This window comes from Platalea leucorodia (genome assembly GCF_965183815.1).
Source record: "Platalea leucorodia genome assembly, chromosome: 4".
Classification (NCBI taxonomy): domain Eukaryota; kingdom Metazoa; phylum Chordata; class Aves; order Pelecaniformes; family Threskiornithidae; genus Platalea; species Platalea leucorodia.
Window position 1 is genome coordinate 13,725,706 of NC_138826.1, and position 17,361 is coordinate 13,743,066.

The 17,361-nt window shown below is 42.3% G+C and overlaps 1 protein-coding gene across 1 annotated transcript in view; it reads right to left on the reverse strand.

Annotated features, from left to right (window-relative positions):
• Positions 1-324: 324 nt before the first annotated feature.
• Positions 325-17,361, reverse strand: part of SORCS3 (sortilin related VPS10 domain containing receptor 3) — a gene marked incomplete at both ends in the record, with an annotated part of 312,909 nt that continues 295,872 nt past the window's right edge. The window contains 7 exons of the mRNA XM_082311355.1: positions 325-389; positions 998-1,158; positions 5,348-5,453; positions 7,582-7,681; positions 9,604-9,735; positions 11,619-11,731; positions 14,432-14,555. Of these exons, the coding sequence (XP_082167481.1) occupies positions 325-389; positions 998-1,158; positions 5,348-5,453; positions 7,582-7,681; positions 9,604-9,735; positions 11,619-11,731; positions 14,432-14,555 (801 nt within the window). The remainder of the gene's footprint in view (positions 390-997; positions 1,159-5,347; positions 5,454-7,581; positions 7,682-9,603; positions 9,736-11,618; positions 11,732-14,431; positions 14,556-17,361) is intronic.

The window sequence follows — 17,361 nt, forward strand, 5'->3', positions numbered from 1 at the left end:
TTGCCTAAGGTACTATACCTACCTGTTGGATTTGAATACTTAATTCCCTTTCTGTATTTAACAGGAGGCTGGCATTCAAATCCCATTGCATACTTGACTCTCTTTGCTTTTTCTTGCTAACCTGATGAGTATTTCCTAAATATGAAGAACCCCTGCTATTTATGAATGCAGCCCTGGTAAACAGAAAAAGCCCACCCTATCCCCTCCCAAATGATAATAATGACATATAACTTTCTTTTTTCATCATCATAATAATAATAATTATAACAATAATAATTACAAATAAAAAGTCAGAAATGTTGTAGACCAAGTGGATTCTCAGTATTAAACACTAGTGCAGTTGGGGATTTCCTTTGTGCTTTCACTGTTGGCAATTGTTGAGATGCTTCCTGTGGAGAAGAAAATGGAGACCAGAGTCAGTGCAGTGGCTTCAACAGTTTGGTCTATATTGCTTCTCACTCCTTCTTAGGATGTGCTTGCGTACGTGTAAAGACAGAAAAGGTTCTTAAGAGTAACACATCCTTTTTTGTATTTGCAGTAAGCATGGAGCATGCAGAAAAACTGTTACTACAGCTCAGTTGACCAGCAGTAAACTCATTAAGCTATTAGGGATATATTAACGTGTAATGATAGAACACCAACAGTGTAAGCTTGGTTCAGCTGATTCTTCTGAGGTTTCAGGGACTTTGGGACTTGTCCACAGAAGAGACAGGGTCATGAGCAGGCATAGCTGTGAGCCACAGTCATTACTAACTCCTATTGCTCCACCTATTGCTGTTTCCTAGTTCCTACCCTGGTCATGTAACACTGAGAAAAGCTGAAAAACTGTAAGAAAAACTCCCTGTTACCATGTTGCAGAGAGAGATTTTTTTCCCTATCTCAGTGCCTCAGGCTCTGCTTCTACCTAGGGTCACAGTCGCTGCCTCTCCTAATACCCCAATGACCAACACCCTCACCCAGACTGTGAAACAAGCTCCAGCCAAGGGCTGTCTCTTACCCATCACTCGTGTGTCCAGCTCTTTGTCCATCAGCTCCTCAGGGTCTGTGAACTCACTCAGAGTGATTTTGGGGGCATTTTCACTTTGGCTGACAGAGCCAATCATTTCCTGCTCCTTGTCATGCTGAACTTGGGCATAGATGTTAATCCAAGGGATTTTCCTGTGCAGGAAAGGAAAATGAGAGGTTATATTTTGTAACACGGGGATCCTTGTCATGTCATTGATTAATCAGACTAATTAAACTGAGACCAATCCCACAAATGCAGCACTGGCAGTGATGCAAAGTATCAGCTCTCAGAACGGTGAAAGCATCATAGTGATGTTCAGCTCTGAAACTGCCATTAGCATCCACTAATTCCAACACCAGTCTAAAGCTACCCCAAATCTCAGGCCACTGCCTTCCTATCCTGTGCTCAAAGGCTCCTCCAGATGTAAACCTAAATGTTCTGGTCCTGCACTTTTAAATGAGAAGTTGTGCACACAGTGGACGCTGTGCACCCAGCTCAGCAGCAATCAACTAAGTACAATCAGCTGCAATTGCCAACTCTCTCAGTATTTATTACATGATCAGTGGTGCATTGGAAACCAAAAGTAAAAATCAATTTGAGCACTACTATCAACTGATAAAAGAATTGCTAGGCTTGTTTCTATTGACAGGCCCACACTGACTCAGTAGGAATTGCCACATCAGAAAAAGTTATAAAGAATTGGTCCTGCCTGAGAGTACAGAAAGGACTCAGATCTCATAACACCCATCCAAAGTCAGTTTGTTACCATTTCATTGCAAAAACAGTTTGCCATGTTACAGATCATACAAGTTTGCAGGGACTTATTTTCCCTTGCTGCTCAGGAAGCCAAGAAAGTGAAGATATTATTTCTTCTTCCTTCTTCCAAGAGAAGTTAACTTGCACTGCTGGATCAATATCCTTGAAAGTCAGTTAGTTAGACAGATAGTTAGATAGACCTAGACAGTTAGATAGTAATACCTGGAGGAATGCAAGTTTAAAAAGAGAGAACTGAAAAGTAATATGTTAAGCATCATGGGGGTTACTAGGATTATCTGTGTGTAGTTGCCTGTTGGAAGGTGACCGACTGTTTTTTTCTAATGCCCTTAAAAGGATTCTGTGCCATGCAGTCCACACTGCTAAAATAAGGAAAATTCAGAGATTTTTTTCAGTTCCTTAAAGCACACAGGAGAGAGAAAGATGTGTTCAAAAGGGGCTATATAAAATGCCATCTCTTTATGCTAACCTGTCTGCTGTTGGATATGCCAGAGATTGAAAGCAGTGAAAATTACCTCAATTCTCATGAATTCAATAGATCTATGCTGATTTCACTCCAGTGAAGTTCTGGCCTCAAATGACTTATGCTATTGGCTCGATTTGGCATTCTGTTCTGAACTAGCAGCAAGTCAGGACATATTTGGGATGTTTAGCAGCAGTTTACAAACCTCATGTTCTTCTCCCTTTCTCCTACCCTCTCTTTCTAACCTTCAGACATGTCTTATAGATCATTAGTAGACATAAGCACTACACAGGGAATGCACACATTGGATGAGAGGACAAAGGCATTCCCACAGGATTTAAGTGCTCAGAATATGTCTGGAGGCCTGTAGAGATGTGAACATGAGAACATGCCTGGAGATATTGGAAGACTTGGTTTCACTTCCAAACAACACAATGGTAGAGAAGCGAAGTCTTCTGAGCTTTGAGAGGAAAGGTGAGAAAAGCTCTTTAGAGTTGTGAGGCAGAGAGCCTCCAGCTACTTCAGAGAGTTAGGGAAAAAAGAAACTGAGATGGCTGTACATATGTGCATCCATACACACATACCTAATGCTGCTGTGCCTCCCAGCACAGACCCAGGTGGCCACAATGTCCCACCACACCTCTCTGAGCACACGCTCCTGCACTCCTGTCCCAGGACACATACACTCTGACTGCCCCAGTATTCCGCTATTACTCACCACCCATACACGTATAGTATTGACCTCCTATATGCTCAATTTCCCAGAAAAGAAACAACCTTTTTACAGATTATTTCCCTACTTTTCCCCCTTCCTTCCTTCCTTTTCCACCCGGAGCTCCTCAACAAGCATCTCTCTAGCAGCAGTGTTTAAAATGCCTGCTGAGTCTATAACTTGATGGACTCATAATAAGGAGTCTGTGTGCAAACCAGCAAAGCACCAATTCTATAAATTTGTAGAATTAAAAATTCATGCAGGCCCATGCTCTCCCCACAACCTTTTCCTGTAAGCAGCAGTTCTGTATTCAGGCTGGGATCACCGTTAATCAGAAAAGTACATATTGCTAATGGACCTCTGCATCACTGAGAGCTAAAGGAAAGCTTTTGTTTTCACCTCCTTTTTCCATTAAGAATTGTTGCATGCTCTCACTTCTGATCCATTGAGCCAGCGGTTTTAGACAGAGCTGAAAAGTTGCTTTCTGTTCGGAAAAATCAAGCTGAGGACATTCTGGATATCTGACTTAATCCTAAACTTCGCCAGTTTGACCAGGGTTTGTCCTCTTTGGGATAGAGCAGATAAGAGGGAACAGCAAGTTGATGAGCTTTGGGCTAAGCAAAACCGATGCTTTAACCACCTACCCCCTCACCTCCAATTTGTAATACATTCAATTTTCAGACAGATTCTAACAAGGCAGTGTCTTCCCAGCCCTGGAGCACGGCACAAGGCTGATGGCTACTATGCTCAAGGCTCAGGATGCTTAAGTAGTACAAGAGTCAGTTTTATGAGCTGTAGTAGTATAATATGACCTAGACCCTGCCAAAGCAAAGTGGATTACCAAGCTCCTTACTGCTCTCTAGCAGCCAGAATATACAGATCCTTCTTCCTGGTAACTGATCCCTGACCGCAGAGCCAAAGACATTAGGCCAAACCTAAGAAACTGTCTCACCAAGACATAAAGGCAAGCATGTCTTAGAAACAGTTGTACCTACATCTTGACACATTTCCCAGAAAAAATTCTTGGCTGTCCTCATCCTACATCTGGGACTAAGAGAAATCATCAGCTGCCTCCCCAGCACATTATTAAATCAATGCCTTAAACAAGTGCTGTATCCTATTCCCCATTCACCTGGGAAGCTGTATTCCACCTTACAGAAGCAGAGAGACGGTTTCAGACTGCAACAAGCAAAGTACACTGAAGGCCTGGAAATCTGGGCCTGAGCAAATTCACACAGGTTCTCTGGAAATTGTACTGGGCCACCGAAGTCAGTGGGAGCTTGGTAACAGATCTTGATGTGCACAGGATCAAGCAAGAGAAGCAGTGCCTCCCACTAATTTTGACAATGGTTAATGCAAGAGGTTAGAAATGAGGGGAGCTTTAAACCTGGAGACTAGGATATATGCCTGTCTTATCATTCATTTTTGAATATTGTTTGTATCCTACTAACATCATTAGCGAGTACTAGCCTTATCTTGGGCTGCAGAAAAGCTGGAGAGAAAAACATATAGCTGGAATCTGGACAGGAAAAGCTCTAGCTTCTCAATTTGTAGGAACTACTCATGTCCAGAATTTTTTTTTTTTTTTTTTTAAGTCAGACTCAGCTTATGCTTCTAATACAGTATTTTGCCACTGGGCAGGATCTGGGCACATAGACCATTTAACACAGTAAGTACTGTACTGAACGCAAAGTTCCTCCTAAGGAGCTCCATCTGCCTAAAATATATTCTCATAAGGCAGCCCTTCAGCAAACAGGCCATTCTTATCCCATATTTTGTTTCATAGCTTGCAGCAGCAAAGTGCCATGGGCCACCACAGGTCCTGCCTGCTGCCTGGAAGCAAAAGGTTTATATTAACATCTGGCAAAGAAAATCTCAGCACAGATTCCCAAAGGCATTTTGATGCTTACCACAAACCTTTCTGGCTTTGAGTCTCCCTCCCTTAACATAATCACACCTATTCCTCTTCAAGACTGAACTATTCACTCTGCAACATACAAATGAGATACTCTTGCACTAAGGCAGTAGACCAGATGGATATAGATTGTATGAAGACATCCATCATGTGATTTTTGACTAAGTCTGCATTGCGTAGCTCAGTACTCTGTGAGCATGCAGGGTTCCCATTTCTGGTCTGTGGTTCAAACAAAACTGCTGAAGCAGGTCACAGCTTGATTTTTGATCTGTTGGTGAGCTTTCAGAGCACGAGGTTTGTGGTGGAAAGGCAGTAGATGGTTTTCTCTCTATATATGCAAAATAGGGAACTATACTGCTCTAAGACTTAGGCCAGCATAACATGCTCTACATCTGCAATCCAGACACTGCTCTGCCTAGATTGCCTGTAAACCACGCAGTGTCCCCTTCTCCCATCCCTCAAAGTTTCTCAACTTACCTCTTGAATTTGTAGATTAGAAAAACAGCCAAGCCTACAAATACCACAGACAACAACATCAGCATCGCCGAACTGCTATGACCCGTGCTGGAATCAACAAGGGGTGCTGCAGGAGGAAAGGCAGAGCATTGAGTTTACAAGATATTATTAGGGAACACATAACTACCAGAGAGTTGAGCTCAACTCTGTCTTTGCCACATCTGCTTTATCACCACTGCATGGTGCATGCTGTTTTCAGCAAGACCAATCAGTAGGAAACAAATTGACTCTCTTGTCCTTCAAAAGCCAAGCTCCTTTTTCAAGACAGTGCAGTCTAACATCTCCTAGTGAAAAGGCACAGCAATCCATGCTTAGCTGAATGGCTGATCACTCCTGTGTTAATACTCTTGGCTATTTCTTTTCAGGCTTTTCCAGGGACTGGAGTGGAAATGAATTTGTGAGGTGTGGCTTAATGCATGTCTATTCCCCTTTGGAGAAGCTACCTCAGAGCATCCATGAACAGCATGTCTCCCATCTTCCAAGGACATGTGTCTGTCTCACATGTGACAGGGATCCGGTCTTGTGAGAAGCCTCAAGGTTCATCCTTGTATTGTACCTTACAGACTTTTTAACTGAGTGAGTTTTCATAATGTGGAGGAGCCCAAAGCAATAATCCTGGACCCAAACACACACTACATTATAACATGTTGGAGATTTGATCCATCTATCCTTCACATTTTGGGTGGGCTAAATAAAGTGTATTACTATACCTTGTTTATGCAGCTATTCCCACGGCTCATTGGAGCAGACCATCTTAATGGCCTGAGCACTGAGCTGAGAATCAAGAATCTGATGAGAAGTCCCTAATGATGCGCAAATGATTATAAATAGCAGCTGAGTGTTTCTCACTCTGCATAAATATTTGCTTTTGATTTTTCACTGTTCTCTATTCCTTTTCTGTCACCCAGAAGATGGGAACAAAGTCTATGCAAATAGAGTCACTTCTGGTTCCATTGCCAAATTTTCACACCTAGGAGTCTGATGCTGTCAGTATTCTGCTTCTACTACTTCTACAGACTCTTTCATGGAAAAGAACTGACTGTCATTTCACCTGAGTCAAAAATATTATAGGAATGGTCATGAAACAAATGCAGCACCCCCACTGGGGGGGGTGTGAGAACAGTTGAGCACTATAAGTTAAATCCACACTTTGCAGTGTCTTACTAGAACAAACCCAGATTCTGAACCTGGTGACTGCAGATATTTGGATCTCATTCCCAGTCTTGCAAATTCACTCATTCCAGGCTACTCCTATTAACATCTGACTCTCATCCCCAAACAACAGTCAGAGAGTGAAGGCAAAAAGACATTACCTGTAGGAGTGGTCACGAGCCTTGGTTTAGCCCAGCTCTTGGCTCTCTGAGAGTCTTATGTAAAAAAAGCTGAAGTATATTATCCCGGGACATGAATCCCAGTCTTTCAGAGAGGCTATTGGCAATGTCACGTGCACAAGATCCCCCATTTCGCATAATTGTAAGGACAGTCATAAAAATCAAGGGCAAAAATAAATCCATAATCTCCTCTGTAGTCCTCACTGTCTCAGCAATAGCTGAGAGCTTCACATTAGGTTGGCCGAAATTCTCAGCAGTAGCTGAGTGCTTCACACTAGGGTGGTTTAAAGCAAAAGGGGTGATGAAGCTTAAAGCGACTATTCATTACTCTGCAAAAATGGAGATAGGTAGCATTGAAATTTAAATAAGTTCTAATTTGTAGAAGTCAATATTCAGGCACGTATTCCCTGTAAGAGGCCTAGATCTTTTCATGAGTACTTTGCCCCTATAAAGCTTCTTGGCTCGTCATAACATTAACAAGCCCCTTGCAATAAGGATTTGATCTAATATCCATGAAAGTAATACTCCCACTGAATTCCACAGGTGCCCAATAAGGGCTTAATAGAACACCATTCACCTGATTTTCTAAAACACTTGAAAAACATCAGTGCACTAGTTAATTAAGCCATAGGGAACTCTTAGAAGGTACTTTTAATACTTGTACAAACTGGTGCATGAAGATGCCACTGCTGGATTCCATTTTTAACACTTCCTGCTTCTACCACAGACGATGTCTCAATACAATCAGTCCTACGTATTCCAGTAGCACATACCAAACTGTGAGTGCTCTGATATAGACTGATTCTCCTGGAGTTGTCTGAAACCTCAAGAGAACAACAGCTATGCATTTGACTCCACACTCACCTAGTGTTAACTGAGTAACATACACAATGACTTCAACACCAGGCTTCAGTTCAAACTGGACAAGGTTCTGGTTGAGAGCATTAAAAAGGATTTCTACCACCTGATGAAATAATAAGAGATACAGGTAGTTACAATAGAGAAGACAGCGAGGTCTGAAGAACATTCAGGAATGCATGTAGCCTATGAATGGTGACTAACATCTCTTACCGGCTTCAGGAAAAGAAGGGAAGTGAGAGACTGAGGAAGTGGAGAGAAACATGTACATGTGCTTTAAATGGAACTGCATGTTGTTGCACACAAGTCTACCTACAGGACTTTTGAGATTCACAGGGTATGTTATTACCTCCCCTGAGAAGCAAACTAAGAAAGTTAGCAAGTTTTTTTTGGGCGGAGGGGGCAGGGGGGTAGGGGAGGAAGGAAAAGAACTAAGGGTCTTTTCACCCTCCACAATGTCCTGTGAGTTTGATCTAATGCACTGGGAAATCACTGACGTACTGACCTCTCATTGGTGGATGATGAAACTGAGTTAGGTCGTCCAGCCTAGTAACACTTCTTTCCTCACATTGATTCAGGACAATCCTAGTTATGTAGCTCCTGTTTAAATAGGCTGTTGGGGGTGAGACAATCCAGCTTTGAAGGTTAATGGCAAACTTGCCATATTTCTCCTTCATTTAGAAGAGGGGCCTTAGACTGGAGTTTACTCATGGCTCAGAAACCCAGCTATGATGTGTTACTTGGTTGCCTCAGAGCACATACTCGCAATGCCACACCGGAGCCTGAGTTTGTTAATGCCTGGTCTCCCTAGTGTAGTTCTGATGGTCAGGGCACAGCTACTGAGTATTTCTGATGGCCTACTCTCCATCAGAGAGGGCAGAGCTCCTCAAGCAGAAGCCAACAACGGGTGCCAAAGTACAAGTGAGTATACCATCAAATAAAATTAGAGCACTAGAGCTTCAGGCCTCATGGTCAGCTAGTCAGAAACCTAATCTGAGATGTCTGCATAATACTGATATATAAAATACTGACACAACACCTTGTTGGTAGGGAATTCTAATATGGGTAGATCCTACTGAATGGGATAGAAATGACTCCAAGAAAATCCCTCCAAAAATCCTTCCAAACCTTCCCACCACAATGCATCTCTTCTGCACACTCACCACCATAAATTTAAGAGGCCAGCTTTGCTAGCTTCCTACGACAAATGTACTACTCAGAGGGGACTGTTTGCTCAGTGGGTGACAAGAGCTTCCACAGGATTCAGCAGTCATCTGAATTATTTAATGTTTGATCACAGAAGAGTTACTCCTCCAAGAGTTACTTGGAGATGGGCTCACACATAGCTTGCATGTGGTAAAGTGCTGCATACAAGAACATTAGCTAGAGCTAAGCAGCCTTTCCAGCAGTACTTCACTCCTTTGCCTTTGTAGAGCTGATTTAATCACTTGGTAATTCTAGCATGAAAGCTTCAGCAGACTAGTGCTGTTGTTGCTAGCTCTTCCCTTGCCTGCATATCACTGTTGCTATTCATCACTGTAATTACCTATTTATCTAAATGGATGGATATTGTAACTTCCAAATATAGTTTGCACACGCCATTTGCTGCTGCAGAAAAAAGAGGTCTTGTTCCAGTGATATACGAGCTGAAGAGCCTGATTTATTTTTAGTAAACCTCAGTATATTATCTTGCTGCTTTGGCCTCTGTCTATTAGCATTCCTCCAGGGAGTAGAGGGAGTACATATTCAAGGTTCCTTTGGCCATAACCACTGTAATAAGGACACACCACTGATCTAGGAAGAACCACTGCTGGTAGACTGTGACATATCTCAGTGAGGTATTAGAAAAGCCTGTTTTTTCCTGTGAAAATCATTTTCTTTAATGCCATAAACTATACTGCCACAGTCCCAGATGCATCCAGTTCCATCACACTTATTGTGAGTCATTTTTAATGCCACACGAGTTAAGGGGCCCATCTGCAAATGGTGTGATAGGAATGAGTGTTCCATGAATCCTTCTTTCCTTACTTGCTCCAGATCAGCCTCAGTGCTTTTCCTCCTCTCTGTTGTGTTTTTATGGGGCAATATGAAGAGTTCAGCAGAAGTAGGCAGCCCAGGAAATACAGCTACCAAGATCTGTTCATCAGGGATACCAGTCACCTAAAAGAAAAGTAAAAAGGAGGTCTCTAGCTGCTATTCTGTTACTGATGTTTCCATTCACTATGGGAAACTGTGCTCCCATCAAATTGTTATTTGCCAGTTCCACTATAGGTGTTGTGGTCCTAATGAGCTGTTCTGCCCAGTTGGTGGGTCAGAAATAGAGGTTCTGCCAATGATTCACTCTACCTCATTTCTAGAAGTAAATGTAGGCTTGACAACACCCCTGGACCCAAAGATCTTAACCCAAAGTCCAAACCTACCTTGCTTACAGATCCTAATTTTCCATATAGTCCTTCTCGCTACAAAAGAATGACCCAAATTCAAATCCAGAGAGTCTGGCTCAGAGCTACCACTAGTAAGCATGCAACTAACAGGGACAGATGAAGAAAATTGCCTGCAATCACCTTCTAATATCAGGTTATGGGGATCCACATTTGCCACACATGAATAACTTAATGTCTCCAGTGGGAGACTTTTTATTACTGGGGCTGATTGGGAGGGCTGTGCTAGGAACTGCTCAGTTTGCTGAACCAAGAGTCAGTTCCACACCTGACTCTCACAACCGTCTTCAGCATGACCTGCCCACTGAGGCTACTGCCCTCTCTCCCCAAATCCAAGCTGTGCATCCTCAGTAGGGCAAGAAGCCTCTTCTGGCTCAGAAACTCTCTGCTATAAGAGGCTAACCCCATTAGCTCCCTGGTCCTACGCCACCTCAAGCTCCTTCTCCTCATTCCTGAACTGAAATGTATCAATGGGGCAGCCCATTCCTGGTGATCCGTCCTGTAAGCATAGACCACAGGCTGCAACCAAATAGTCACAAAAGGATATACAAGTAAGCACTTCTTCATGATTTCTACTGTTGTCTGTAACCATTTGTAGTTACTACCTAACTAATTTCTTTTTTCTGCAAGCTTGACTCTGAATACAGTAAAAGGGAACAACAGTTTAAACAAATGAACTTAGTGCTTTCTTAGGATGGGAAAATAATCAGTGAAACTCTTATAAACTGTGAATTTTGAGTGGGCTGCAGATGAAAAAAGCTGAGCAGGAATGTACTTTCCCTGTAAAAATAATCAGCCTCCATTTCTAAGAACAGCTGTGGTTGAAGCAAAAAAAAGCAAGATACATTTTTGGCAGAACGTAAAAAACCACAAAAGCTTGCCTAAATCTATCTCCTGATTTCACACAAAACCAAGGTCCCTGGCTATTTGATATCATAAATTATTCTGTCCCCTTTCCTGCAAGAATATGAGTGCTAGTTTACATATTCTAATTAATCCCAAAGGAAGATTCAGTATCTTCCACCCACAGAAGTCTCTTTTTGTCCTGTATTTTAAAGGTAAGTTTACTTTCCCTCTGAATCCTCATTTTTTGCCCCAGTTGGAAAGGGAGTATAGCTTTATAACGTTCAACAGTTGCCACACTTAGCTGCATTAGAAGACTGAGTATCAGAAGAGGTAAAAATATCTTCCTCATGCATCCAACATACTACAATGTCTTCTGGGATGAAGTAGATCAGCTGTTTAACAACACACAGTAACGCTACCCAAGTGTTTGGAGTAGAAAACAGTAGTTACTGTAATATCAATTTGGCAAAATAATAATGATACTATTACAATCTAGAATTTGTAAAGTCTTCAGGAATATTAAAAGCTAAAAAGCACCACAGAAACATTAATAAAAGTAATTATAATATTTCCACAAAATTCCCAATATAGTTTACCTCTGTAAAATGATCCAGCATATTAAGAAGCTTTTTATCAATTTAAAATTATAGCTTCATTACTGCCCTTCTTTGCCATTCTTTTAAGCTAGCATGTTGAAAAAGTGCATGTTTTAACAGCCTAGTCAGTGTTAGTACAGACAAGGAAACAGATGCTCACCTGTGCTAGAGCTCGCTTGATGACTTTGCCAATGTCTTGTCTCCATTCAGGGATGTCAGGGTTATGGTAGTCCAAGTTGGGAGAAAATGACAGGAGCTGAGATTGGAAATACTCTGGAATAGAAAAACAGTATTTATGAGAAGATTACATGGGCAGTGTTCGGGGTACAGCCAAGGGTGCAGAAGACAACAGGAAGACCATAATTAAATTATCTTAAAGCAAGAGAGAGAGGAAAGGCTGGAGGAAGAAAAAGGGCTGGCTAACACTAAGCAGGACAAAAAGCTTGCAAGGAAGAATTCTTATAAAGGTTCTTATAAAGGGCATTTTGCCCTAATGCAAATTTATGGCTTTTCCCAGAAGAAATGGAAGCAAGAATGAGAGAGGTAAGAGGATGCCTTCCCTTCATGATGCCTCTGGACTTCGTAATTTTGCCACTCAACTTCATCAGATTCTGCTTACAAGGAAGTTGACCAGTAAATAAGGCAGTGTCTGGCTGAAATTTGGAAGGTCTGTGCAATTGCATGCATTGTGTTCTGCAGAACAAACACTTACTGTAAGTAATGTTTTCAAAAGCAGGTATTATCTGTTTGTTCTCCTGAAGGGAAGCCATGAGTGGTTAATACCCCAACAAATCAGAACCCAGTGGTGCTAATGACTGGCTAATCAAGCAATGGCTATTCATGAAATACTTTGAAATTACTTCCTAATTGACTGATTGCAGGGAGAAAGAATAACTTTCTAGACTTCAAATACAGAACAATTTAAATTTTTCTCCAATTCCAAGTCTCCCCTCTGGTGTCACCAGAGACCAAGCCTGGAATCCTTATAACAACTGTGCACAATGGATTCGGGCCAGTGGGAGGCACAGATCCAGGCTGGGAATCACACTCAGATATAAGTTCTGAGGGTAGAAGACTCTCCTTTCTGTTTTTGGAGATGTGCTCTGCCTCACCTTGAAGCACCCAATCTCCAGACACTTCAAATAAGTACCATTAATCATTTGTAAGAAGGTACCAGTTTTAGATCAAGATAAACCAGCGAGAGGATAAATGAGGAAATCCACAGAATAGCAGGGTTGTGCCAGCACAGCATTTATGTTGCATCTTTTGCAAGATCTATTCTTTCTTTTTAGATGGTGCAGTATATTTTTAATAAAACAAGCATCAAAGAGAGCAGGGAAACTCTCTCAAGTTCTGAAGGCTTAACCCAGAGCCTGATATATAAAGCCTTTGACTTTTGACCCTCAGTACCATGTCCAATTAATTTTTTGAGTAAATTCTGGTCTGTTAATCACAATTTGAGAAAACCCTGAATAAATCTCCTCCACTGCTAACACCAGAAAGCCATGCCTTCCTGCCTAGAGCCACAATAATGTAACACAGGACACAGATTAGGATACAAATTTAGCAGTGTGCATGTTTAGCAAAAGTGTCACTCATTTATGTACTCAGACTTGAACCAATCACCAGACTGGGGGTCTGGAAGGACTCCTTCCTTAGACCAGGTCAGTCTGCAGCATGGCGCTGCATAGGACTATTTGGACATTCTGACTGGATCAATTTATCTTTGTGATAAACCCCAAAGCTTTGGATCTTTTAAATAGAATGGAAAAATTTCTCACAAAGTGTTTAAAAACAGAGAGTGAGGAGTGCTCTGTTGGACCTACCGGGACCAAAGATCAAGATCACCTGTGGGGACCCCTCTCAGATATGCTCGATTCAGGTTCATTCCAGAAACTAGTGGAAAGATGCAAGTTTCCCAGAAGTAAACACTGCACTTTGCAATGCTCAAAACGATCAAGTAGAGGGTTACTTATATTTGCTAATAGCGAGTTTGGGTATTACTAAATCATATTAACAAATTATTAAAACCCATTGCATTTCACAGCCAGGCAATCAATAAATATCTATTTAGCTGGCTGTTAAATCTGAGCATACGGCTTTCCAGTCACCAGCAGGACATTTATTTATATTCAGTTACTGAAACAAGACACACATAGTGCAACCTGAGTTATTTGAAGCCCAGGTCTCTCAATAAAGCTTGGTATCCAGAGAAAAGCTTGCCCTCAAATGCTGGATGCCAATAACTGGATAAGGAAAATGAAGACTAGCCCGGGGTGGAAATTATTCTCTGGAGAAATCTCAAAGTCCTGGCCAAAACTACTGAGAGAGGCCTTCCAATCAGCCTTTATCAAGCCCCAAACTGGGTAAGCTCTGTGGTCTGCCAAAGGGTGCTTTTTGGAGCCCATGACGTGTAGATATGGCAAGAACATACCAAACATTACTCACAGGGAATCCCAGTGGACACACTCAGACCTCCAGCTGTGGCATGGAAGATGGGCAGAGATACCAACAACAGAGTCATTTCTGCCCCCTGTTTTCCACACCCCTCCAGATCCCTGCCATTTATACAGTCACTTTAGAAAGAGAAACTCCAGCTGGATTCAGGCCACCTTAATGACGCATTATGACTACTTCTTGCCACAGCTAGGAAGCAGAGGGCAGGCAGTCTGGCTGCAGACTTTAAGTGGGTTTTTTTGGGGGAATTTCCAGTCAGGGTGTACAGACAGACCAATAGGCAAAGGAGACACCAGCCACTTTACTACAGTGCTGAGCTTACAAATTTGGCTAGCTGCCCCATCCAATTCACTTCTGTATTTTGTGATCATGACACATCTGAGCTACTTTGTTTGCAGTTTGTCTTCAGAGGTTCCTCCAGGCACTAGGGAGTTCAGAGAGTTCATTTTGGTTTAGCAGTGACTGTCTTCACCTCTAGATACCCCCTGAGATCTGATTGTAAAAGGCTGAGGGTACCATGCACTGCGATCTCCTTGGTGTCTTGGATGAGGGTGTTGCCCGCAGAAACCTGCACGGTGACAGTGTTCATCCCCTCCACGGTGAAGATGTATGAGATGCTGCTCTCCAAGGTGATGAGGGGCTGCAGGAAGTAAACACAGATGTTAATTTCACAATCAGGATTAGATTAACTCAGGATCACAACATGCACCTGACTAATCCACCAGGCCACAACTTCCTTCCTCCCTGATACAGGAATTGTGCTCCGAGCTTGCGTGTCCTGCTAAGGCCTAAATGTGGCCCAAACACCACCCAGTGAGAACTGTCCCATTGGCAAAGGTTTCTCTCACTTCAGTAAATGCTTCCTGAAATATTCTTCCACTGAACTGCAACCCATTATGCTCTGAATATGTCAGTAGAGCACAGTCAGCAATTGCAGAATTAGTGCTGCAGAATGCAATGTTGTACACCCACAGGCATGCACACTCAGCACAGTTGCTACATCAGCTGTGCAAAACACAGGGACTAGCTCAAAATAGCATTTGAATATAAACCAAAGGTTCAAATACTTCTTCAAACAATCCATATTTTTCAAAATCAGGACCAACCCTTGCTCTCATGAGCACAAATCCATCTATCTCTCTCAGAGCAACTGTGCTCAGGACAGGGTGAGGGCACCCAGCATTGCTCTGTCCATGCTTTGAGCCTGTAAGCTAGCTCCAACCATAAGCTGGCAAACCATGTTAACAAGGCTGAAAGCATGGCATAATACCTGCCAACACTGCTGTGTGAATGTGGCTGAATGGTTTCTGGAGCAAAGCTGACCTGCATTTAGCCAGCTCAGAGCCCTGGCAGAGAAGGCTGGCTTTATCTGCACCTTCTCAAACAAAAATGTCCTTGATGCACTACAGCTCTCCTCTTTGCACAGGAAACTCTCACACTGATACACATCTAGATGAGAAAAGTGCACCACATTTGGGAAAAGAGATTTGCATACTGAAAATCAAAGGACTAGCCCTCTCAGTGCCATTGATCTGACACAGCTGGTCTATAGACAAATCTCTTGGTTTAGATTAAACCATTAAAATGGAAATACTGATACTAGCCTCCATTGCAAAAGCACTTAGAGGTCTAAGAACACAGATAAAACCATTACACCACTGTTATTGTCCCTTCACTACACTGCCAGTTTGTTTCCAGAAGAAAACCCCTACACATTCTCCTTCCAGCTCTCATGTTTCATCCCATCAGATAGCCAATTTGCCTGGCTGTCGTGGTCATACATGCCATTTTCATAGCCAAATCAAAATTACCACTGTCATACACCAGGCTGGCAAACACATTTCCCTCCCTGCAGAATGCCACCTTCTTTTTACCACCTCATCCATGAGCTGAAAAAGCAATAGAAAAAAAAAAAATCTGTTTGCTCACAGGAAACTCACAGACCAAGTCAGCAAGGGTGCCAGCTTGTGCTAGCCCTGGAGGCTTAGGTAACATAGTTAGAAATGCATACATCCTGGACAAGCAGAATGGGCCTATGTCAAACTGCATGATATTAGCAATCTTCCTGGAGGTTACAGGTTGTGATTCTGTGCAAAGGCAGATAAGAGGAACCAATCTGGCCTTTAAAATTACCATTTTTCCTTTTTGTACGTGTGTATGCTGGACATTCCATTATCATGGATGATTTCACCTCCATCATGGAGTTTCAACATTCAGCCAACTCCTTAATTTTAATTCAAGCACCAAGACCTGGAAACTAACTGTAAATTAAATCAAGTAGTTTAAGGTTCATTTGCTCAAACCTATTAGACACCTGGACACATTTATTAAACTGGACCTGTGTTAATCCAAGCAAACTGGCCTTCAGGTATACTGCAAAAATTATCACAGTAGAAATTCAGTACAGTGGTTCCAGCAGGGTGGGGAGGGCAGCAGAAGAGCCTCAGCCAGGTCATTTGAGTCTAAGACAACATTTGCCAGTGCAGCAGCACAGGGAGTACCTTAGTGAGACTGCACAGTGACACAAGACATCTGGTTCTGCCTGGGATGCCTACAGGCTGAACAGGAAAAGAAGCTGCAATCCCTCAGCATGGAACCAGAATATATCACCTAACAACACCAGTCACTATGCACAATATTACACACCTCATCCTGTAATTCACACACAAATAAGTGTCCCCATCTTCCACAGTACTAAGAGCACCACAGTTTGCCCATGAGTGGGCACAGAGAAGGATCTGACATGTACATTAAACATCCCAGAAGGAATTTCGATGCGATGCAGACTGTTGTCCTGAAAAAAAAAAGGTGGCTGCTGCTGTGGTGTCTATATCCTTTGCCATACTTCTGTCAGAGTTGAAGTACATTTCATGAGGTAGCTGGAGATAATGCTTTGCAAAGAATGAAAGGTGCTCTGGGTCTTTGATTTGGCCACAGCTAAATGGCACCATCTTTGCTAATTCACATCTCAACATATTTCAGCAACATGTACAATCACTCCAAGGTATCATCAGATCAGCTACTCCATGTACAGCTATGTCCAAAGAATCCATCCCAAACACATCCATATCTGCTTGTACTTTGTTGCCTATGGGTCTGAAATTTAAGCTAGAAGATGAAACAGATAACAGATCATATTTACAACCCAGGTGCAAGCACCATGAGAACTGCATGGAAATCTTCAGCAAACACCACTGCTTTGCTCTACCTTTTCTAGATTACATTCTATTTCAAAAACTCTTTTTTTAAGGCCCTATTCACCACCAACTTAACTATATTAAGGACAAAAGCAATCGTAGGAAAACTCTGACACCTGGGTACACTGGAGGGCTTAAGCAGATGATCAAGTTACCAGTACCTAAATTGTCTCAGATGTACTTTAATGGCTGTCCATGTGTGAGCACTGAGCCAAAAATACCTGAACTGTAACGTGATTTTGCACCCCC